The sequence below is a fragment of the Ambystoma mexicanum genome, chromosome 1p (assembly GCF_040938575.1).
Source record: "Ambystoma mexicanum isolate Mex_15411 chromosome 1p, UKY_AmexF1_1, whole genome shotgun sequence".
NCBI lineage: Eukaryota > Metazoa > Chordata > Amphibia > Caudata > Ambystomatidae > Ambystoma > Ambystoma mexicanum.
The window spans coordinates 521,428,244-521,453,133 of record NC_090921.1 but is presented as its reverse complement, the minus strand read 5'-3'; the positions used below and the strand labels follow the sequence as shown (position 1 = coordinate 521,453,133).

Sequence of the window (24,890 nt, the reverse complement as noted above, 5' to 3'; positions counted from 1 at the left end):
TCTATTCTGTGCCTGACCTTTCTGTGAAAAGATGACATTACTCCTGTAAATCTCTAGAGTGTCCTCACATTGAGGCTCTGGCTGTTCTTTGCTATAGTGTAGACTGCTGTCACAGAAGGCATTCTGGAAACCTTCTGCTCAGTTAACAAAAGAGAGATACCAAAAGTCCTGAAAATTCAGCAGGCATTGCAAATGTCATGAAGAAATGATAACCAGCCCTCATAGCAAAAGGAATGACCTAGCCTGAGTGACAGTAGGCATGGCACTATGGACGGATGGCTTTATAAAGCGCAAGCCTAGCTGTAGCATTGTACATAGGGGCGCACACAGCGGCTTACAGGTAGGGTGCAGGGGGAGGAAAGGGGCTATGTGGGGTAGGTGGAACAGAAGGTGCTCTGGAAGGAGAGATGTGGGGTTGAATGGAGCGGCCAGCGAGATGTTCTTTGAAGAACGGGGTCTTGAAGTGTAGGATGGAGGAGAACAGTCTTATCTACGTTGGTAACTTGGTCCAAGTTCTAATTTAAAAGTACCAGATGAGTACACCTCCTAAATAATACTTCATACCAAACTTAAACCACATAAGCATCTACAAGCGGTACTACCCCAGGCCACTCAGTGTACTATCTCTTGTGAATATTGTGTGTATGCTGAATAATCTCAGCAGGCTTGATTCATCGGTGGGTGGACCAGCTCAGCCTAATGGATTGGGTTTCAGTTGATGGCAATTTGCAAGGACGTTGAAGGAGTCCTTTTGGGAGTGGTATGATTGGAAAGCTTGTATTTTCTATTCACCTGCGACTCCCTAGTGCTCCCTAAACTATAACACATTGCCCGCTATTAGTAAATGAGGCCTGTCCTCCCAAGGGTCGACACTGAGTCAGAACCGACAAGCAGTCCACAACCCCGTCTATCTGGAAAGATATAGTGCAAAAAGCAACACAGTAATACATTGCTGGCGCCATCACCCATAGTTTCCCTACAAATCTTTGGGAAACAGTGATACACATCTTTTTTTTCTTTAAACAGTTGCATTATTCTAAGGGCAGAGGTACTTTGCCAACAGGTATAATTGTTGGTTCTTTAAATCTGGGTGGGACCTTCAATTTAGGTGTTAAACTCCAGCGAGGAAATTAATGGGAGGTTGAGATGAGCAAAGCCTCTATATGTGCCTTACTTGATAACCCCGACATTGACAGCATTCTCCTGTTCTCCTGCCTCAACAGGTACGTGATCAGCAGCCTGGAGCTGCTGGTGGCCGAAGACTACATGATTGTGTACCTCAACGGCGCCACGCCTCGCAGGAGGATGCCTGGGCTGGGCTGGCTAAAGAAATGCTACCAGATGATTGACAGGCGGTAAGTAGTGACATGAGTGGGGAGAGTAAGGCATTGAGACCAAGGTCTTAAGCAGAGCTCTCAACTTCATTGCAGTCTGAAGCACGTAGTCCTCAACTGGTAATAGGAAAAGAAAAAATACACATGTCAAAATACAAAACATAAAGCAAGCAATGCATGGGCTACACTTGCCTGAAACAGGACAAGATGTACACCGTGCCTCAGTCCAGGGTTCTGCATCCTGTGAAATCTCATGATCCTCACTATTGAGCATGTTGGTTGGGGCTGATGGGAGTTGTAGTCCAAACCGTCTGGATAGCCAAAGCTTGCAAACCCCAGGGCTATTCAAACTGTCCACCCTGGGCAGTATGCAGCATAGCAGAAGGGGTGGGCAAACTATGGAAACAACCCTGGCATCCTCATGGGGATAGAGCAGGGTAGGAGGGAAGAGGAGTCTGCCAATGAGGTTGTTAATGGGTCCCTTTAAAGTTATTAAATTAAAATGGCACCTTTTAATCATATGTTGACAACAGGACAGGCTAGTGGAATGCACTTTTACCCAGTGCAAGTGCCTACTTTAGAGCAAACATGAAGCCCATTGATATTGTACTTATGTTTGAAAGTAGCTAGCTCATGAAAATCTGCTCAATATGAAACATGAAAAACACAAGATTGCAGGTGCTATTGTGTAATGCATTCTGCTGTGTTTCGGGGAAAGCTGGCACTCTACTATCTAAACTCAGGTTTGGCACTTGGCATGGAAAGTGCTAATCCTTTACTGGCCAACTATTCCTGCCAATATGAATCACAGGTTCCGTGCAAACACAAGAATTTCTCTTTGGGGCTCGGAATCTGGGATCTTTCAGAATACTCAGAGCTTTAAATTGGATGAGAAATCGAGGGGGGGGGCTCTATCTAACAAGGGGGTGTTGACGGAGTGCGGGAGTGGTCTAAAAAGTGATGGGCACTGCTTACGGTTGGGTAGGCGGCTTCAGCAGGGTCTTCTGCCTCAAGCAATGTATCATGACACCCCCACAAATATGTATTTTGGGACATGGTCCAAGGTGGTTATATTTACATCCACTCTGCATGATGTAAATAAATCTCTCTCTGGTTCGGTTGGTAAATAAATCACTGTCTCACTTAATTTGTAAACAATTAGACTCATTCTTTAAATAAATCACCTATAAAAAAGGGAAAAGGGACAAACATAACCAATGTGGGCAGGACCGGACCTAGGATGTGTTGGACTCTGAGCAGCATTATGTAAACAGACCCCCCTAATTTTCATATCTAGGAACATCAGTGACATCACAGAAAGTGACATCACAGAATTACTCTATCCTCGAGGAGACCATGTGAAGTTACATTAAAAGAAGTAGCCAGGAGTAAGCTTATAGACAAAAACGGTGTGCTGTCCGATGTAAGAAAGGTCACTGGTGTTATTACATGTAGTGCAATATCATGAGTGAGGTGTTCTTGGAGTACCGGACAGTGTGAGCTGGCTCACCTCTAGGGACCTCTAATTTTGGCAGATAAGGCACAGTGAGATAACACGATTTGCCAAATGGCACACACGTTGGTTAAGTGGCAAAGCCAAGACTGGAGACCAGTCTGCAACTCAGGCACTTGAACATAGAACGTCTTTGTTGTAACTGGTAGAAATAATGTTTGCCACAGGTATTTCACCAAATGTGGTTTAAAAACACCATCTGACTTTGGAATGCAGTGTAAAACAATGTCGATTGTGTTTTGCTAACTGGAGTCAACTATTGCTCTTGAAGTGGTTTCTTGATTAGTTTTATTTGTATGGTGTATATTTTATAATAATTTCCTAACTATCAGTATGCTCTTAATTCAGAAGCTATAGATGAGGATTGACTGTCAAATGAATCTCAAAGCAATGTTCTTGTTATTTTTGAAACATAAGGCAATATATGAACCTAAAGAACTCCCCCTGTTGGTGACTGCAGATTCCCAGGACACCAGGGCATGGATGGCACCTGGGGCAGATAGGGCAACCTATAACCAGGGAGGTTTTGAGTCACTGAGAGGAAGACATTCCACAGGACCTCAAAGGTTAACAAAATCAGCTAAGTGTCTGGAGCAGAGAAAATAACCCCTGCAGTACAGCAACCAAATTTACAACATCGCTGGCAAATCATCATGACTCATTTGCCCTCTTTTCTTTTCGCCTCATCCCCCTCATACTCCTTTTTATGTAGAGGACTTCAAAAGTAGACCAATCATAATATATATATATATTTTTATTGGATTCATTATGAACTTTTACCCCAATTTATTTACATATAAAAGATGCAAAAAAGGAGAAATATGTTCACAGCCAATAACAATAAACATACAATGCATAAAAGTGCAAAGTGCAACTCATGATATCACAATTCATCAGAGTACTATAAAAGTGACAATCAAATCGTTTGTGGACTCTAGCCCTGTAAATCATATAAAATAAAAATTCAAACAAGATTTAAATGGCTAACATAATTCACTATAGCAATTGTTAATTCCACTATACAAGATTACAATCCATTCTTCTCCAGTAATATCATCAAAAAATCGTGCCCTAGTCTCTGTCAAAGCATTACAATCTATCAAAAGATGGCTCAAGGGGTCTGTTGCCTTTTGGCAAAATGTACAATTACGATCAAACAGCAAGTTCTTTAATCTTGATCCCAGAAGATCTCGAGTTGGCAGTATGTTAGTGTATTTCTAAATTTAAAACTAGGAACAACATTACAAGCTTTTGGTTTAAATTGAACGTTCTCGGCAATTTTGTATTTGGAGCAAGCCTGCTGAGTCGAGAACCATTCTGCTATCCACATGTTTCGTTTTGCCTTATCTAGATTAGTCAACAGCAGCTCTATGAAATGTCTGCATCAATCATCGTCTGAGAGAATTCTTTCCTCCAAAGTTCAATCAGAGAATCTGTAGCATTGTCAAAGCATTTGTAACTCACTAAAAAGGCACACAATATCTCCCAAGCAACATTTCCTAAAAGTAGACCCAGCTCATACTAAATTAAAGGGATAGGAGAACTTTTAGGTAGAGACCAAATACGCTTCCAGAAAATGCTTTCTAACTAGTGCCAATGAATTGCTTTATAGTCAGTAAAGGTTTCTGCTCCATAAGTAATGATAGGAACTGCTTTTTGTTTATAAAACAACAGACGTGGATGCAGCAAATAGTTACCATATTTTGTCTGCAAAATCGTTGCTTGAGCTGTGAAAGGAGAATTTTTTTGTGAACTTCTCTGTGCAGAGAGAATCACCTCTTCTGTTGTTATAACAAATACCTAAGTAGCAATAATCTTGCACAAAGCACCCAATTTGAAACTTTTCGATTTCCTCTCTTGTTAGGTCTTATTTTGATTAGATTTGATTTAGAAATACTAATAGTCAAACTATTTTACAATACATATAGCGAAAGAGCGTCCAACTGATGCTGAAGACCAATGGTTGTTCGATCTATTAAGACCAAACCACCTGCGTAGAACAGCCATTGAACCATACTAGAGCCTACCCTAGGAGGAAAAGCCAGTGCCTGCTCTAAGTGTTGATTCAGATCAACTAAAAGAAGATTAAAAAGAGTGGGGGCCAGAGGGCATCCTTGATTAAGCCTTCTAAAAGTTGGTATTGGCAAGGATAAATCACCTTGGTGGTTAAGGCAAATCACTATCGTAGTGTTCGTATCAAGTGCTTGGATCATTTCTAAGAGTTCTTCTGGGCAAACCCAATTTTTCATTTTCTTCCGCAAGGCTCCCCAGGGGACACTGTCAAATGCCAATTTAAAATCAATAAATGCCAGATATGAAGGGGTTTTGGTATTAAACGCTCTTTATTTAAAAAGAGACAACAAAAAACAGTTTAGCGAAGTCCCTACCCACTTCACAAAACCCGATTGGTTAAAATTGTAAACATTTAAAGATAAAATCCATTCATTTATTTTCCTTCGCAATAATGTTGCACATTTTTTTCCTGCGGGCTCTAATAATGTGACCGGTCGATAGTTTTCTGGAAGTGCCTGCTCACCTTTTTAAAAATTGGAATAATGGTTGCTGCAGTCCATTAAATTGGAATTTTCCTAGCAATAAAATGTTTAAAAAATGAATGTTAAAGTATTAGCCCACAATTCAGGCTGATTTAGTATCACGGCATTGGACAGACCATCCAACCCGGGAGCTCTTGAAGAACTGCATCGATTTATTAATGCTAGAAAATCATCTGTATCAATCACCAATGACGATTCTACAGTAGCGACCATCGCTAAAGAATCCTTTGCATACAAGTCATCCCTGTACAGCTGGGAAAAATGAGCAATCCACAGAGAGTTAGGAACTGGGTTAATTTTGAGGGCTAATTTAGGCAAATCACGTGTTTTAAACAATCTCCAAATTTGGGTGTGTCTCTAGCAGCCATAGCTTTTAGCATGTCATCAGCGACTGTTGCAACTGTATGGCTTTATGGCTTCTTAGCCGGTGCCTATATCTTTGTTTGATCTGTTTCAGATGGATTTGGTACAGCACCATACCCCTTTCAGGGAGGTTCTTAGTTTCCCTTTGCATTACATGTTTTTTAAAAATTTAAATATTATCGTAAACTTGTTTGTGGGTATATTCTACTTTACTCCGCTGAGAGGGAGCCGAAGCAAATAAGCACATTGTTTCCATGTACATGTTTTTAGGCCATATTCCAGAGCAAAAAGCTTTTTTAAATAATGAAATTAGAGTGTAATAAAATGAATCTAATTTTGGCAGGTTCCATATTAGCCTGTTTTTTCCAGACGAGACCTGAAGTTTAGGTAAATAGCGATCTCTAATTGGCATTTCCCTTGGAAAACTCCAAGTTACAGTCATAATCGCAAGATTGCTAAAAGAGGTAAAAGAGCTTGACACATCTAATAAAGATAAGCTGGGGATCAAAAGATATAATAATTTATGGCTGAGTATTTCTCCTCCAGGTTGGTTGGGCTGGAGAATATCCCTTTGTTGCCCCATTAAGTAATATTAGGTCTCTGGAATCCATCAGAAATAACAAATCATCTCCTCGAGGTCTAGAATATGAGCGATACATTTGCTGGGAAAGGAAATCTCAAATTGAGCATGTCACCTTAAAATCACCCACCACAATAATTGATGCAATCGATCCATCCAGAAGACAGTTATCTATAACATCTCCCAATTGCTTTAAAAATACATTTGCAGTGAAAACTAAGGAATTCCAATAAACAGTGCGGGGTCAGGGGGACTCAATGGTTTGAGACTTTCAATAGCCCAAATAATATCAGATATTTCCCACAGGCACTCCCCCCCCCGCTCCACCGAAGTGCAGAAAGGAACACATGAGCTCTAAAGGTCCCCCATGCCAGGCTAGAGGATGCTAAGTCCCCGTGTTAATGCCAGGCCAGAGGATGTTCAGTCCTTGTGTTGCTCTTTGTATTCCGGCATCTGAAGTCGGGATGTGCAGAAAGGAACACATGACGTCTAAAGGTCCCCCATGCCAGGCTAGAAGATGCTCAGTCCCTGTGTTACTCTTTGCATTCCAGCATCTGAAGTCGGGAAGTACAGAAAGGAACACATGAGCTCTAAAGATCCCCCATGCCAGGCCAGAGGATGTTCAGTCCCTGTGTTAATGCCAGGCTAGAGGATGTTCAGTCCCTGTGTTAATGCCAGGCTAGAGGATGCTCAGTCCCTGTGTTACTCTTTGCATTCCAGCATCTGAAGCCGGGAAGTGCAGAAAGTAACACGTGAGCTCTGAAGTTCCCCCATGCCAGGCTGGAGTATGTTCAGTCCCTGTGTTACTCTTTGCATTCTGGCATCTGAAGTCAGGAAGAAGTCAGGAAGTGCAGAAAGGAACGCATGAGCTCTAAAGGTCCCCCATGCAATGCTAGAGTATGTACAGTCCCTGTGTTACTCTTTGCATTCTGGCATTTGTAATTTTGCTAATCCAACTAAAAGTGCAGAACTGTAAGTCCCAGAATGCAAAGAAAATGTGAGCTTGACGAGCTTCTTCTTCTTGAAATGGTGCAGCTCTGGGGACCAGAATTGGGAAGAAGTTGCTGGGCGTATGTGGAGACAATACTTCCACGCACTATGGTCTCTAATTAGAAACTATGTAATGGTATCATTGAAACAAAACACACACAACCTATCAGACACCATGTGCACCAACAGCAGTCACTCTGCTAAAATAGGAAGTAGGGCATCCTAGGTTACTGTATGTTATAGATTATTGCAAGTCACAAAGAAGTTCATGGACCAAATAAGGGCACAGGACTGTAATAACTTGCAATAACCTGTTCTTAAGTGTGGGGGAGGCGTGAGAGTGGAGGTAGGGCCTTGTCTTTAAAATACATAGTGACATTATCACCCCACATGCCTTTAAAAGTTGGCCTGAGATCACCTTGGTGTGGAGAATATTGTTCAGTGAAAAAAGCACCAATAAACTGCTTGTAATTTCTTGCAAACCATTACTTTATACAACTTAATGTAAGTCACTTTCAAAGCCGATTTCCAGATTTAAAACGTGTTGTTTCCAGTAGCGAACTCCTGGTGGACTAAATAAACATAATACCAACAATGGGCCTCATTACGACCCGGGCGGTAAGGGAATACCGGTACCGGTAAGGGCACTGGTGCCGGTAATCCCTTACCGCCCTATTCCGAGGTCCCTTTGCGGGTCCTCCCTTAACGCCTGGTTTTACCAGGCGTTAAGGACAGGACCCGCAAAGGGACTTTGGAGCTAAGAACGGTACCGCAATTAGCGGTATCGTTAGTAGCGCCTTCCCCATTCCCATTGAGCCCTTGGGGGCGCAAGTGGGAATGGGGAAGGTCCACAGTGAATGGGGAATTACCGCCCCTGCCAACCTTGGAATGGGGCGGTAATTGCTCCATTCACCATGGCGGAATTGGTAAGGTTTTGGAGGAAACCATGGCGCAAATAGCGCCACGGTTACTGCCTGGGTCGTAATGAGGCCCAAGGTCAGAACTCAACTGGGATCACAGAGTTCTAATAAAGGACTAGAGGCCCAAAATTCCACCAGGAACGGTGTCGTCCCTGGATGCCATGCTTGTGGAAAAAACACGTTACTTTCCATTGTTTCCTATGGGAGCTTTTCCAGCGGCCTGGCATCCATGTGTGCTAAATGAATGGACAATGTCTGCCTCACCTTTTGCTGTTATAGAGTATCGAATTCTTATAAAAGCAAACACGCCGATTGTGTTAACTAGGTGCTTTTATTAAGTAATGTGAAGCACAGTATCCTGAGACCCCAACACATCCAGGATCTCAGGTTCAACTGCTATAACTCAAGCAACAACAAACTCTCCAAGATTAAGTGTTCCATTTAGAACATCATGTCACATGCCCATTCCAGAATGAACATGGCAAAGTAAAGCATGAAACACTAGTCATTTATACAACACATCCCCTATTTTACAAAAAAAAATATTTTATGAACACACAAGTTTATCACTTTAAATAAGCAAGAAGCAGGTTATCTCTTAATCTTCGCAACTCTGGACATGTTCCAGATTTGCCCACTTTCCAACCCCACAGCATTTCTAAAAACCCGCACAACTTTAACAGGGTCCGTATACAGGGTCTCTCCTTTCTTCGAGAGCACAGCCTTTCTTATCCAAACCCAGTCTCCAACTTTAACCACCGTTCTCTTTTTAGGATTTTTCTCATTGACCTTTTCCACCCATTTTCCTTTACGTATATCCATTCTTTTTTTTACATCTTCCACAACTACATCCGTCTCGCTTCCCTTGCCCAGCCAAGCTGGAGCCACCAATGTGTTGGCTTTTCGGCCCCTCATGAGTTCAAAAGGGCTCACACCTGTCTCAGGACCAGGAGCCATCCGCAACATGTACAACCTTTCCCTCACAGCTACTCTCCTATCTAAACCACATGCGTTCGCTCCTCGGATAGCTTCCATAATACATCTATTGACCCTTTCGGCCATACCATTTCCTTGTGGATGATACAGGGGAGTCCTTTTGTGCCTAATCCCACATTTAACCAGATAATCTCTGAGCAACTTTCCAGTGAATTGGGGACAATTGTCTGTGAGGATACTACTAGGTAGACCCTCCCTTTCAAATACATTTTCAAGAAATTCTATTATGCGTTGACATGTAACTTCTCTCATGATCTTGAACTCTGTCCATCTTGAGAATGTGTCAACTAGGGCAAGGATGAACTTTCCTCTACCCATCCCCATGTCAACCGGACCCAAAACATCCATTGCTAAATCTTGCCACACTCCCTCAGGTGTACTTGTCTTTCCCATGGGCTGAGACACAGCCATCACATTTATTCCAGATTTAATACAATCTGTGCATGCACCAACCACTTTCTCAATTTCGCGGTCGATACCTGGCCACCAGTAGTCTGCTTTTATCACTTCTTTCGTTTTACATACCCCTATATGCCCTTGATGAGCAGATTTTATCAGCTTTTCCCTCAGGCACCCAGGAACTACCAATTTGTCCCATCGGAACAATAGCCCCCCTTTCACTGACAATTCAATTCTTACTTCCCATAATGACCTTTCCTCCCCGGAAAGTAATCTTTTCTCTGGCCACTCATTTTCTACAAACATCATTATGCGTTTCCACATTTCATCTGATTCTAACACACAAATCCATTCTTGCTTTTGTATGATACCCTCTGCGGTTACAAAAACCATTTTACTCTCACCATACACATTACTGCTGCCCTCACTTGCCCCATCCACCAATTTCACCCTAGAGGCATGGTCTGCTTGTATGTTTTCTTTCCCTGCAACCACTACTACAGTGAACTTGTGGCATTGTAGTCTTGTGACCCAACCGGCAACTCTCCTTGATACCTTGTCAAGACCTTTACTTTCAAAAATTGCCTTGAGGGGCTTATGATCTGTTCTTAAAGTAAAATCCTGACCCCACACATTCTTCATTTTCTCTATGCCCCAATGGCACGCCAAGGCTTCCTTTTCCAGAACAGAATAATTAAGTTCTGCCCCTCTAAACATTCGGGATGCATGCATTACAACCACCTCTGAGCCATCGACATCTGGTTGCAACATCACTACTCCTATACCAGTATCACTGGCATCAACTGACAGAATAGTCCTTTTCCTTGTATCAAACATCGATAAGGGTTTGGCCATATCTATTTTTCTTTTCATCTCTTCAAACTCTCTCTCACATTCCCTACTCCAATCAAATTCAACTCCTTTCCTTAACAATGCCCTTAAGATGATTATACAGTCAGTATAATTCAAAACAAACCTATGATAAAATTCAATAGTACCTAGAAATGACCTCAATTCAGCTTTATTCTTAGGTGATTTTGTCTTAAGAATGGAATCCACCAGATTCCTTTTTGGTTTAAGCCCATGCTCTGATATTTCATGACCTAGATATTCAACAGCTGTGTCATAAAAACACATTTTTCACCTTGCAAAGTTATACCTCTCTCCTTAAAAATATTGAGAACCTCATCCAGTCTCCCCTTCAATTTTTCCTCATCCTTACCACATATGAGAACATCATCCTGAAAGCACCACACACCTTTGACATCTTTTAACAAATTGTCCATAACCTTTTGGAAACCGAAGATGCCGATATTAAACCAAAAGGCATGCGCCGAAATTTATATATTCCCTCATAAGTAATGAAAGCAGTCAATTTGCGAGATTCAGCATCTAAATTGATTTGATGGTAGGCACTTGCCATATCAAGTTTGGCAAAAAATGTTGCACTTCCAATTCTACTTAACAACTCTCCCATGTTTGGAAGAGGGTGGCGATCCGCCACAACACACCGATTAAGTTCCCTTAGATCGATGCACACTCTCAAATCTCCACTACATTTCTTCACTACTACCACAGGAGAAATCCACTCTACTGCCTTGGCCGGCTCAATAATACCTTCTTTTTCTAATTTCATCAGTTCCTCACGTACAGCTTTTCGCATCGACAGAGGTAAAGGCCTAAGTTTAGATGCAACTGGTTTGCTTCCCTCTTTTACAACAATATTGTGAACCATTCCTTTTAAGCATCCTACATTACTCTTGAATACTTCTGGATACTTAAGTAACAACTCATGTCTTCTGGGATTATTTCTACATGATCCATGTGTATTGGCCACATTAAGTACTTGTTCCTCACTATTGGATCGCGGTTCTAAACAAGTGAGTCACGTGTGCGGATGTCAGGCAAATTCCATGGTGGAGACTCTGCTTTCGGAATAGAGGTCTCGCTTTACAGGGTGAAGCGAGTGTTGTGTTAAACCCGCCTAGGGCCCTCCGGGGAAGGCGGCCTGGGATTGCTGCTGAGAACAAGAACAGGTGAGATATTTCCAGCAGCCTAGTGTACTGATTCGTGTAACCCCAGTTTTGGCTAACTGACACCCACCCAGTGAAAGGGGAGAGATTGACTGTGCTTGCTGCTCTGGTCCTGGACGAGGGACACCAGACACATATTTAATATCCAGTGCTGCGGATTGAAGTTATAATATGGCACTTTCTGGAGTACCTGGTCCCCAAGTGTTTATGCCTACTCCAGGCCCGCCCAAGATTAAATGGGCACCTTGGAAAAAGGGGTTTTTACATTACGTTAAAGCTACCTGTGATAATGGGATGTCGCTGGAGAGGAAGGTGGCAATGCTGATGCACTTTTTGGGATGCATAATCCTCTCTGTTCCTTCCAACCCAGCAATGTTTCTCCCCTTTTTGTGACATACATTATTCCACGAGTCACTCTGCCCTTAAACTCGAACTCGGCATTACAACATCCTAAAATTTCTATCTTATCACCATTGTACCCACCCGGCATTTTATCAGAGGGCAGTAATTGTTCTATAGAACCACCAGCTACATTCTCAAACACCACTCTGGACATTAACGTGATCTTTGAACATGAGTCTGCCAACATCTTAACTAAGTGTCCATTCAATTCACTTTTATCCAGGCAGAGGGGTGTTCACATTCATCAGACCCCGAGCACTTTACCATGTGAACAGTAACAATTTCATTCTCAGAAATATCACCTTCCTCAGATGTTGCACCGTCATATTCTTCAATGAGAAGAGTTCCTTTTCCACTACCAACCCGATAATTTTTGCAACAGTTCTCAAAATGACCCCATTTCTTACAAATGCTGCAATTCACGCGCCTTCCAGGACATATGGGAGACATGGACAAATGTCGAGCACTGCCACACCTGAAACACAGTCTGTCTTCCCTTTTTATGTGACCCTGGGGGCTATCTTTCTGGACGCTTCTATTTACCTGTTCACTACCCCCACCTTTGTTTTGAGTAGCCTCATAACGTCTATCAGGTTTAAACTTCTGCTTTTTCTTTTCTTTCATGTAGGCTCCCTTCTTATCATTCCCCTTCAGAACCTCAACAGTTGACATTGACTTATTTTCCTTAACCCCCAATTTGGCTACACACTGTAAGGTGTGCTTGATCCTTTTTGCAATGCCCATAACCTCCTCTAAATTAGGGTCATCTTTCAACCAAATTTCCTCCCGAATTTTATCATTTGCACAATGTAACATAAACTGGTCCCTTATATGTTCATCTAGACCACCACCAAATTTACAATTAAGAGACAAGTGTCTTAGAGCCGTGATGTAATCTTCAACAGATTCTCCATCATTTTGGAACCTCATGCCAAAATGATATCTTTCCAAGACAGTACTCGTTTTAGCTTCAAAATGTTTGTCCGACTTTAACAAAGCAACATCAAAATCGTTAGATCCCTCTTCCAAATCCAGTTGAGAAATGTCTGGGAGAGTGTCATATATTCGCTGACCTTCATATCCCAAAAAGTGCATCAGCATTGCCACCTTCCTCTCCAGCGACATCCCATTACCACAGGTAGCTTTAACGTAATGTAAAAACCCCTTTTTCCAAGGTGCCCATTTAATCTTGGGCGTGCCTGGAGTAGGCATAAACACTTGGGGACCTGGTACTCCAGAAAGTGCCATATTATAACTTCAATCCGCAGCACTGGGTATTAAATATGCGTCTGGTGTCCCTCGTCCAGGACCAGAGCAGCACACACAGTCAATCTCTCCCCTTTCACTGGGTGGGTGTCAGTTAGCCAAAACTGGGGTTACACGAATCAGTACACTAGGCTGCTGGAAATATCTCACCTGTTCCTGTTCTCAGGAGCAATCCCAGGCCGCCTTCCTCGGAGGGCCCTAGGCGGGTCTAACATAACACTCGCTTCACCCTGCAAAGCGAGACCTCTATTCCGAAAGCAGAGTCTCCACCACGGAATTTGCCTGACATCCGCACACGTGACTAACTTGTTTAGACCCGCGATCCAATGAAGTGCACATACGCGGTTCCTTCCGCGATAACTGCCTGATTTCCGGATACGTGATGGATCACGTGACAGGCGCACGCTTGGACGCGCACTGTGCCGCCACCTCGCCTGAAATGCCGAGCGGACTCCCGGCAGTGAGGGACAGGGGTCCTACACAGAGATGTACATGGAGGTGTTACAGCTCCAAGACGCCACGGCGGCGCCGCCGCCACAAGTCCCGATGAGACTTCTCAATTCGTCTCTCACCTCTCTTCGCTTGTCGGATCGACACAGCTTCTCTCGTCAGCGCCAATCTGCTCCTCTGCAGAACTGAGTGCGCGGCTGGCAGGACAACGCTAGGACATGCAGGGTGCTGGTTCCTCTCCACGGCTTCACACGCGGTGAGCGTCGTTACTTTCGTTTTATTAAGTAATGTGAAGCACAGTATCTTGAGACCCCCAACACATCCAGGATCTCAGGTTCAACTGCTATAACTCAAGCAACAACAAACTCTCCAAGATTCAGTGTTCCATTTAGAACATCATGTCGCATGCCCATTCCCGAATGAACATGGCAAAGTAAAGCATGAAACACTAGTCATTTATACAACACGAATGTTGGCCCTCCAGTTTTTTATTAGAACTCTGTGACTGGGATCGAATCTGGGTAGCACGACAGCCAATCATCGGCTTTGGAATGTCAGCCATAATTAAGCATTAAGCACCCTTTCCAAGGGCTGGAACGGGTGATAACGGCCTGGGGCTTTGGTTAAAATCCCAAGCATAGGCATGATCAGCCAATTAGCTGACTTTGACTAGTAAAAGCCTGCGTCCCACTGTCACTTGTCCCCACACACCCTGCATACTTCACTTGTCAAATAAAAATGTTAAATTTGTACTTATTTGTTTTCTTGTTACTTTTTCCTCTGGCTGTTTTCTTACTTGCTGTTGAGATAAGAGAAACAGGCTCTTTAAGGAACTTCCTTTATTTTTTCTTTCATTTTAAAGCTCTTTATTAGCTTTTAAAAGTGTAGTAAAGCACACTTGGTGCATCAATACAGAACATTCATTCACATTATAAATCGACTTGACTATCCGCATTGACATCTTGAACCAGCCCAACGAAAGCCACCCCGTTGCTTACAGCTACGGGACCAGAGGGAAAAAAGACAGAAATCTTGGGGAGCGGTGGGCAGACCTGCCTAACTGTAAATATCTAATACCCTGAAATTGATTTAACGCGAAGCCACGCCCACAGCCATGCAAGAGTCCACTTACCTGCCTCGCGTACATGTTAAAAAAACCTTCAAAAGTAGGCTGGGTGATCTATACCATTTTCCTGGGATAATATTCACAATCAGACTACTCACCGCATTGTGCCTATTCCCCATGTGCAGCAGCTAGCATAAGAGCAAGTATTATTAGGGTATTTATTGAGCGCGGACCGAGCTTCGCGAAGCAACGGAGCGCTTTACCATCGTAGGGGGAAGAATAAGGTCAGGGAGCATAGAAACAAGGGAGTGGGGATCTTACAGGGGAGGGAGGGAAATAGTTAGCAATGGATCTGCAAGTGACCAGGGGAGGAACGACTGGGGATCAGTATGTCCAGTATACCCATCCAAATGTTGCCGAAGGTGATGCTGGCATTATACAGGACTGCTGTGAGCCCTTGTTATGTGAATGTTCGGTCTTCAGTCAGAACAAAAGCAAAGGGATGTCATAACTCAAGGGTGGATCCTTTTTCCCAAGTTGAAAAGCAACCTTTAATGCCACAATTAATAACCTACAATCAGAGGCGTAGCCAGGATTGTGTAACTAGTGGGGTCTGAAGCTCATGGAATTGGGCCCACCGCAGTGACATTAACATCTGTAAATGCCCACAAGGCACTGCTGAGTGGGCATTTACAGATTTTGAGAGGGCTTTGCCCACTCAGGCCCTACCCTGTCTACACCTCTACCTACAATTGTTTTTAAATTGCAGGTCACACCCACGAATGAAGCCAGTTGGCAGCCATGCATCACTGCTCCTCATTATCATTATTCAGATAACTCTCCTGTGCCACTCAGAATAGCCTCTCCTCCTCTCCTTAGGTCTGCCCTGTATTGTTATATTTGGATTGTCTTTTTGTGTTTTTGTCTTAACGCCCCGATAACTGCGGCTTTCTGCGCTTTATAAATACATAAATAAATAAAATAAAATATCCTGTTTTCCCAGAGATTTTACGCACGAGCGTTAAAACCCAGAGGCTCCTGGTTAATTACAGAGGGTAGGCAGGTCTGGTGGTAGGGGGAAAAGAGTGTTTTCTTTTTCAAAAGCATCTATTAAAAAAAATAAAAAGCCAATTGTTTAATTGTAATAACATTGTAAAATGGCTAATTTTAAAATGTTATTATTCATTTCTAATGATCACTTCCTATATATATTTTAGTATAAGAACATTACACTTGTTTTACTGAGCAAATCACATTACCAGCACATGCTATTCTGTGTCACATCCCTCTAGAAAATAGTCTAAATATAGTAGACTAACAACCACACTAATACAAAACATAACCCGTGGCCCCCAGCTCGCTCTGTGCTTCTGAAACCTCCTCCCTTGCTTTTCCTCACTCTTACACCACTTCTGCTTCTCGTCTTCTTCCCAGGGTGCTAAATTCTGCTTTCACCAGACGGGGTCACAATACACCACAGACAAGGATCAGCGCTTTAAAACTACCACTGTGGTGACTCAGCACAGTACAAAAGCCTACTAGCATAACAAACACATACTGATGGCATACACAGCTTGGCATACTAATAGTGTACTCTTTCAAAATACCCTTATGAGAAAGCATAAAAGGGCCAAAACACCAGAGAGAGTTGCTGCTTGCTTTGCATAAAATTAAATACATTTTGGGAACACAAGAATGACCACAGAACAGACCTTTATATTTAACAAATATGTATATGATTAATGGGTTTGATGCTTGAATCACTGAGCACATAATACACACTGGGCTTGGTGCTTATTGAATTTTTCAATTGTTTTAAATTAAATTGTTCTTCCCCCTTTATTTATTTTATTTATTGTTTATTTATACAGCTGTTATACACAGGTGAAGTGCTTCAAAGCGCTTCAAGGCAGAAAGGGAACAAGGGAATATAGTAATCATTCTTAGGCCTTGAAGATTCTGAATGATCTAAACAGAAAAACTAGCATACAAAGCCTGACGACATTTCTCCTAGTGCAAGTTCATGAAGTGGTACAGTAGAGACCAAACTGGGGAGTGGGGGTGAAAATCAGTGGGGGGGGGGGCAGGGGAAAGGACAAACGAACCAAACTGGTCCTAGTACATTTAGTTCATGCATACGTACAGACGGGGGTGTAGGGACGGGAGGGGTACGTGGAGGAACAAAATCAAGTCCAGTCCTGCAGGGCCCTTGGTTATGTGCAGAGAGGTTGCCCTGCTCATGTAGCATAAACTGAAAGGGCAGTAATGTTGAACAAAGTTCAGCAGCTCAGAGGCAAGTGCAAAAGACTGGCGGTGCAGCCTGGGACCTGTAGGCTCTGGAGGTGTGCCAGACAACCAGTCAGCAAATATTGAACAGAGTTAGGGAGGAGAAGGAGGGTGGAGAACAAAGAAAGGAGGTTAGCAAGGGAGAGAAAGAGAGAGAGGGAGGAAGAGAGAAGGGGGGGTCTTGAGGATTTTCCAGGACTTAAGGTGCTCCGCCTCAAGATGGAGAGAGGCAGGGAGGCTGTTTCACAGGGAAGCACCAGCAGAGGATAAAGATCTACCCCCAAATCTCTGTTTGTGAAAGTGGCTCACCCGCAGAGAGTTGGAGGAGGACTAGCATAGGACTCTAGAGGAAGAGTATTTAGGAAGAGAGCGTTGTAGAAAGTGAAGGCCCCAGCCCCAGAAGGACTATGATGTAAAGTGCTACGTTGGTTCTTGAAGCTTGGTCCGTGCTCAATAAATATCATAATAAAAATAACAACACTCACCTTATTATTAAAATGTTTGAAAACCTCGACTATAGATACATTGACAGCCTCCAGATTTGGAGGCGAGGATAGAATGGTGATAAGGTAAGTTACTCCATTGGGGTTAAATGGTTGTATGGTGTTAATGTTTCCTATCCCTGTGCAGAATCATAGCCAGATCTCAGGGTGAGGATGGTGGGTACATGCTCATTTTCCTATCGAAAGACATCATAAGATATATATATATATATATATATATATATATATATATATATATATATATATATATATATATATATATATATATATATATATATATATGATCCCCTCAACCAAGCCATAATCTTTATGATATATACACCGTGTTCTAGGGAAGTTCTAGAGATGGGGTGTGCAACCTTTGGCTCTCCAGATGTATTAGACTACAAATCCCATCAGCTCATAGCCCATACGCATAGTGAATGTGATCATTGTGGTCATAACTCAAAATATCTGGAGAGCCACAGGTTGCAGACCATTGTTCACAGAAAAGCATGTGCTGTAATGACAAGTCCATCAATTATACCCAATGCTTTGATATTCAATCTTTTGTCCTACTGACAGATCTGAAGTCTTAACTATCATCACAAACCTAGAACCAACTAATTCTCACTTAGACCATGTGGCAGATTGGTTGTTCACACAACATCCTTCACTTCTTTGCAGACTGCATTACACCCCTCATTATCTGAGGTTTCTTTCTGTTCACGTCCCATCCTGCATCAAAGAAGGCATTTTATCCCCTTTATATAAGAAGAATGGCCTTGACCCCTCAAATAAGGCAAACATCTAATCAATCACCAACCTGCCTAATTTCTCTACAAATCATTGGAAAGCTGTTATTTGGGCAACTGAAACCTTCCTTGATTACTCATGTATGCATTTCAGTCTCCCTTTTGCGCCAGTCATGGGACATGAACAGTGCTTTCAGGGTTTTGGGATGACGCCTTAACATTGATTGATGCAGGCAAGGCAGTGCTGGTGGTCATGCTGGACTTGTCTGCTGCATTTAATAAATATAGGCAGTCCTTCCATCCTGCTGCACCCGGTCTGCAATAGTACACATGAACAGCAGCACTTAGCAATGCTGTTATTGCTTTCTGGAAGACTACTTTCAAAGTGTACAGTTGGGTTCTTATTGGTCTGACGCAACCCTGGTGACCTGCAGTATTCTGTATTCCGGCTTGGATCTGTAGACTCAGCCCGCAAAATGAAGGAACCTGAGTGGCTGCTCCCCCCTACCCGGGTGCTAACTACTGTTAGCGACCTGCGAGGTGAGGCACGGTCATAGAGTTCTACTTTGTCCCAGGAGGATAGCTCAGCGGCAACGTGCTCGCATTGGAAGCAAGATGACACGGAGCAACACGGGTTTGATCCCCGGGTCCGCGCTTAGAAGCCTCTGGGTATTAAGCGCGTTATAAATAACCTATCATATCATATAGAACTAGAGGGTCAACATTCCACCTGACACTGTTTCAGCACTGTACGCCATGCTGGTGGATAAAGCAGCCTTGCAATCCCTGATTTTCCTGTGCAGCCAGCAGCATTTTGAATCAAAAATGGCCATCCTTTGTGCTGTTTTGAATTTCATGAGTAAAGGGCGACCTGACACAAATTAGATTTAAGGGGCTAGTTAACAGGCTCTTCACTCCCTAATCCTTTTAACATCTAGCCGGCTCCACTCTTTCAGCAGCTGCAAAATTGGGATGTGATGATTCCTTCATATGCTGATGATACTCAAGAATACACTAAGGTTAGTGGAGCTGAATGAACATTTTCCAATCTTGTCTCCAGCCATTAGAGATTGGGCAACATTACATCATCCCCAACTCAATCTGTGAAAAATTAAAATTATTCCATTGGGCACAAGCGGCAGGAGGAGATTGGAAAACATCACCACCCCCCTCTTCTTTGGCATAGCCTTACCTCAAACCTCAAAAGTAAAAGATTTGGGCTTCTACTAAAATTCTAATTAAAATGTTACCCTGCATGCCCAAATTAATGCAATTGTGAGCAGTTTTTTTTCAATCTTAATCTCTTGCAAAGAAGTATGCTACTTGTCTGTGAGGCACAAGATGTTGCTAGTTGTGCAGCTGTAAATTCAAGGTTGGATTACTGCAATGCTCTTTATGTTGGAATCTTTTACTGCTTCCTTATCAAATTACAACATACCCAGAATGCGGCTGTCCGCAGGGTCTGAGGTGTTCATTAGTTTGATCATGTTTCCAAGGCAAGAGCCTCCTTTCACTGGTTACTGGCCCATTGCCAAATTCACTTGAAAACTGCCTGTCTCATCTTCACGTGTCTGCATTACTTGGCTCCTTCCAACCTTATATGCAAGGTTCGGCTCTACTCGCCTACAGTTACTTTATAGTGGCCTGCATGCCTCATATTTCCTCCCATTGATCCATAAGGTATTTCTCCCAAGATCTTTTTCCCAGAAGGTCATATATCTGATTTTCTTCTGGATATCGTCTACAGAAATAGCTGAAAGTAAAGTAAGGAAACAAATAGTTGGCTTAGGGTGTCCAGTATCAAACAGTCCGAATTGGCGGTTTTCCGACTGATCTCACGTTTTTTTATGGGAGGAGTTTCTGTGACGAGGCGGGATGCATCTATGCTGCTTGTTACCCTCTACCATGAACTTGTCTTTACCTTCCTCAAATGACAGCAGGAGAGAGCATCCTGAAATGATTACCTCACCATGAGAATGCTGTCGGGTTCCCATACTTTTTATGCCATTCTTGCCATACAAAGGGGGAACGTTAGAATTATGCCTAATCGTGTGGCAGTCTCGGTAAATCCCATTTGCTCCCTACTCACTCACATTTCACCCAATTGTTTCTAGGTGAAGGCCCACACCATTCTATAAGCGCTTTTATCTGAGAAGCCGAAAGATATCCAATGTGAGAGACTTACAGATGACATGCACACAAAACAACATTGTTTGTGAACAATGTTATTTTATGCTCCCGATCTCCAGACGTATGTCCTCTTATTTGGATCTCTATCCTAGATGTTTTAGCCAATGATAACATATCAAGTATTAAATCTATACTTTATGACACTTTTATTAGCCTTAATACAGACTTTGGAAGAATGACAATTTGCTAATATCCGATCTAAATATTTAAGCCCTTATCCATATGTACATATTATCAGTTTAATCAAGTGCAAATTTACCTGGCGACTTTTATTTTCAAGGTCTAATACCAGCAGTGCCACAGGGTCCTCCTTAGCTAAGTCAATTAAGTTCAGAGATCTGCAGATATTATTTAACGCGTGTTTCCCCTTCACCACAACCTGCTTGATCCGTGTGTATCTGAGTGGGAAGGATGTGTTTCATTCACCTAGCTAGCACCATAGTGAACATTTTCCTGTCTTCATTCAGTAAAGCTACACAGTGAAAGGGAGTGCATTCCATGGGGTTGTGGAGCAGCTTAAACATCCAGTCTTTCATTGATGGACAGACTCCATCTTGTTAATGGAATATCTTATATAATGTTGCTAATGGGAGCCAAAATTGGTTCCCTACATTTATTATAACAGTGCTGTAAAGCCTACAAAGCCGCAATAGGGCTTCCTGTTTCTTGCCACACTTTAGGTAGATCAGTATATTCAAATAATGGTCTTGCTCTATAGGAACTAGCACTAACGCTTTATATAGATATGGCCTCTGGGAAGTGTACCGCCCCTGATGGATCTTTCAACTTGATGACATAGTTACTAGTTGCCTGTGCCTTAGGTTTAGCCACTAACAGTTTATCAGCTGTATTTCTCTTATCGCAATAATAATGTTTAAGGTGCAAGACCATTTGGCTAGACTTGTACAGAATCAAGGATCTCAGTTCCCCCCCCTTAGACAACAATTGATGATAAGTTGTATGCATCCTCGTTTGTTTATTAAGTCTTTCCTGATCGATCCCCCCACCTTTGTCTCAGATGCCTTTCGAAATGACTCTGGATTGCATTTAAGGGCCACAGTCAGCGCGATACACTGAACTCTGATCACTGACTTGCATACTTCCCACATATTCCTGGAAACCTTCTCCCGAGATGTAATCTTTCCTGTATGCAAGACGGGATACCTGAATAGGTTTCCATCAATATCGATAGGGGATGGTTAATAGGAGACGATTGGCATGGTTCTAATGTTAGGTTAACTGATGCAGGATCAGAAATAGCTTTTGCCTATAATCCCTTTTTGAGTTAAGCCTCTAAGCATTGGGCTAAGTAATATATAGTCCAGCCTAGCGTCATTTTTGTGGACATTCCAAAAGCGTGCATAATGTTTTTTGGTAGCATGTAGTGCTCTTCCTATATCATGTACGTTTACATTTGTGATGGTCAACTGGGCATGTCCTCCCCACAAGATGTCTGTTCCCGGACCAGTCTAGATCAAACTGCATTCCTGATTTTTGAACACCCAATAAAATGTCTCCCTTTGCAAAGTGTATTATATTCAGTCATACGTTCCTTGGAAAACATATCCTGTCTCTTGTTTGGGCCATATATTGCCACAATTGTAAAAGGTACATATGCCTAATTTGATATGATATCATAATTTATTTATATATCACCTATACACAATGTGTTTCAAAGCGCTTCAAGGCGGGGAAGGGAGCAAGGGAAAATACAGTGAACATTCTTACAAGGCCTTGAGACATTAAGAATGTGCAAATAAAACTATCATACTAGGTCTGACGACATTTCTGATAGTGCAAGAGCATTGAACACAAAATGAGGGGAGAAGTGGGGGGTGGGAGAGGAACAAACAGTAGAATATCATAGTAGGCCTGACGACATGATGATTTAAGGCTAATAATCTGCCTTCAGCATCCCTATGTACTGCCTGCATTATGAAAGCGAGTTCTGTGTCCATTAGAATTTCCATGCTTCTCTTTTCGGTCCTGCTTGAGGAGAAGTGTTGTATCGTGAAAACGTGTGTGCGCCGCCTCTTCTCATCCTAATGTATTAGGTGGGTCTCCTTTAAAAGATATATGTTTGGTTTATTTTCACCCAGTCAAGGGACAATAGTTGCCTTTTCACGGGAGAATGTACTCCCTGAACACTCAGGGTACCCACTTGCATAGTCGTCATCGCACATATAGCGTGTCGAAATATGCCCTGCCTCCTAATCAGCTTCCTTGTTGTATCAAGATCCCCTCCCTCCCCTCACTCCAGTTCAGACTCTGAACCCAAAAGGAAGTGCTGTCCACTCCCCTCCATTTCTCCTTTGGCACAGATCACAAATATCAAAGTATCATTTAAAAAGCACAAAACCATACCAAAAAACTGTAAAGAAATCCCAAAATTCCAAACGAACAATCTGTGGGGTGACCAGTTATTTCCCCTCTTCAGAAATCGTGAGGAGTTCCCAAACGGTAGAGAACCCAAATAACCCCCTCTAATTGTGGATGCCTTTGTATTTCCCCTTAGCTTCTTTTCACAAAACGCACTTTAGAAATGCTTTTATGACACAAGCAAGACATATCTGTGACTTTTGACTGACATTACACACCGCCATCTTACATTTCTATTCACAACTCTTTTAATTTGACATGCTTAAGCTGTCTTTTAAGATATCAGTGATGTCAGGTCAGGTCCGGAGGCACAGTCACCATTTAGGAGGTCCCAGCCCTCTTCCCAGCTGGTCTGTTCTGAAATGATATAAAGAGCAGAGCAATCTGGATATGAATCCCAAAAAAGGATCTGTGGGTCCTGCCCTGTATGAGGAGGGGAGTACCAGAACACAGGAAACCCGCACAATTGAATGGTGGTCTGATGTGGTATTTATGTCCTGCCTTTAGCTGACGTCTCTGCTCAGGTTTCCTCTGACCAATGCCTTGCATACTGGTCTCCTGTCCTCGTGCTCAATCTTCTCAACATTCCGACCAATCATCCCGCAGCCCTCTCACACACACACACATATCCATCCTCTTCAGGCTAAATAAGCTGTGAACCAATCACTCCAGTTTTCATAGAGAACCCCATATCGTCATTAATGAACAATGCTGCACTTTTATTTCACAAGCACATCTTCAGGAACTGTACGTACGATTAACTGTACTGACTGTCAGACCACAGAAGAAAGTTACACTGGGCTATTTAGCTGAACTCTTTTTTATTCACACTCAGGCTGAAACCCTTCCATGGTTTGGTTTGGTTTTTTATTTGTACAGCGCACAAAGCCCTTGGGCATCTCAGCACTTAGCTTGAGAACATTTGTTACAATAAGTGCCAAAAATGGTTACAGACAGCGGCATAGATGAGATAGATGGTACAGGAAAATACACACATGAGGAAGGGAGCTTTGCCCCTTGAGTAGAGAACTGGAGCAAGTAAAAATTAACTAAGACAAAGATAAAGAAGATCCAGAACAAATGAGCAAATGCATATTACATCATAATCAGGGTAGCGGACATATGCAAAATGGAGAGTTAACCTCTTATAGGAAAGCGACATCAGATGCATGTTCACTCATAATCAGGGTAGCGGACATATGCAAAATGGAGAGTTAACCTATTATAGGAAAGCGACATCAGATGCATGTTCACTCATAATCAGGGTAGCGGACATATGCAAAATGGAGAGTTAACCTCTTATAGGAAAGCTATATCAGATGCATGTACACTCATAATCAGGGTAGCGGACACATGCAAAATGGAGAGTTAACCTCTTATAGGAAAGCGACATCAGATGCATGTTCACTCATAATCAGGGTAGCGGACACATGCAAAATGGAGAGTTAACCTCTTATAGGAAAGCTATATCAGATGCATGTACACTCATAATCAGGGTAGCGGACACATGCAAAATGGAGAGTTAACCTCTTATAGGAAAGCGACATCAGATGCATGTTCACTCATAATCAGGGTAGCGGACACATGCAAAATGGAGAGTTAACCTCTTATAGGAAAGCTATATCAGATGCATGTACACTCATAATCAGGGAAGCGGACACATGCAAAATGGAGAGTTAACCTCTTATAGGAAAGCGACATCAGATGCATGTTCACTCATAATCAGGGTAGCGGACACATGCAAAATGGAGAGTTAACCTCTTATAGGAAAGCTATATCAGATGCATGTTCACTCATAATCAGGGTAGCGGACACATGCAAAATGGAGAGTTAACCTCTTATAGGAAAGCGACATCAGATGCATGTTCACTCATAATCAGGGTAGCGGACATATGCAAAATGGAGAGTTAACCTCTTATAGGAAAGCTATA

The 24,890-nt window shown here is 42.6% G+C and overlaps 1 protein-coding gene across 4 annotated transcripts in view; it reads left to right on the top strand.

The window, feature by feature from the left end:
* The window catches only part of ATCAY (ATCAY kinesin light chain interacting caytaxin), a 458,353-nt gene that overhangs the window by 272,131 nt on the left and 161,332 nt on the right, over positions 1 to 24,890 (top strand). For all 4 annotated transcript variants that reach the window (XM_069649408.1, XM_069649407.1, XM_069649411.1 and 1 more), the window contains one exon: positions 1,224 to 1,355. In XM_069649408.1, the coding sequence (XP_069505509.1) occupies positions 1,224 to 1,355 (132 nt within the window). The remainder of the gene's footprint in view (positions 1 to 1,223; positions 1,356 to 24,890) is intronic.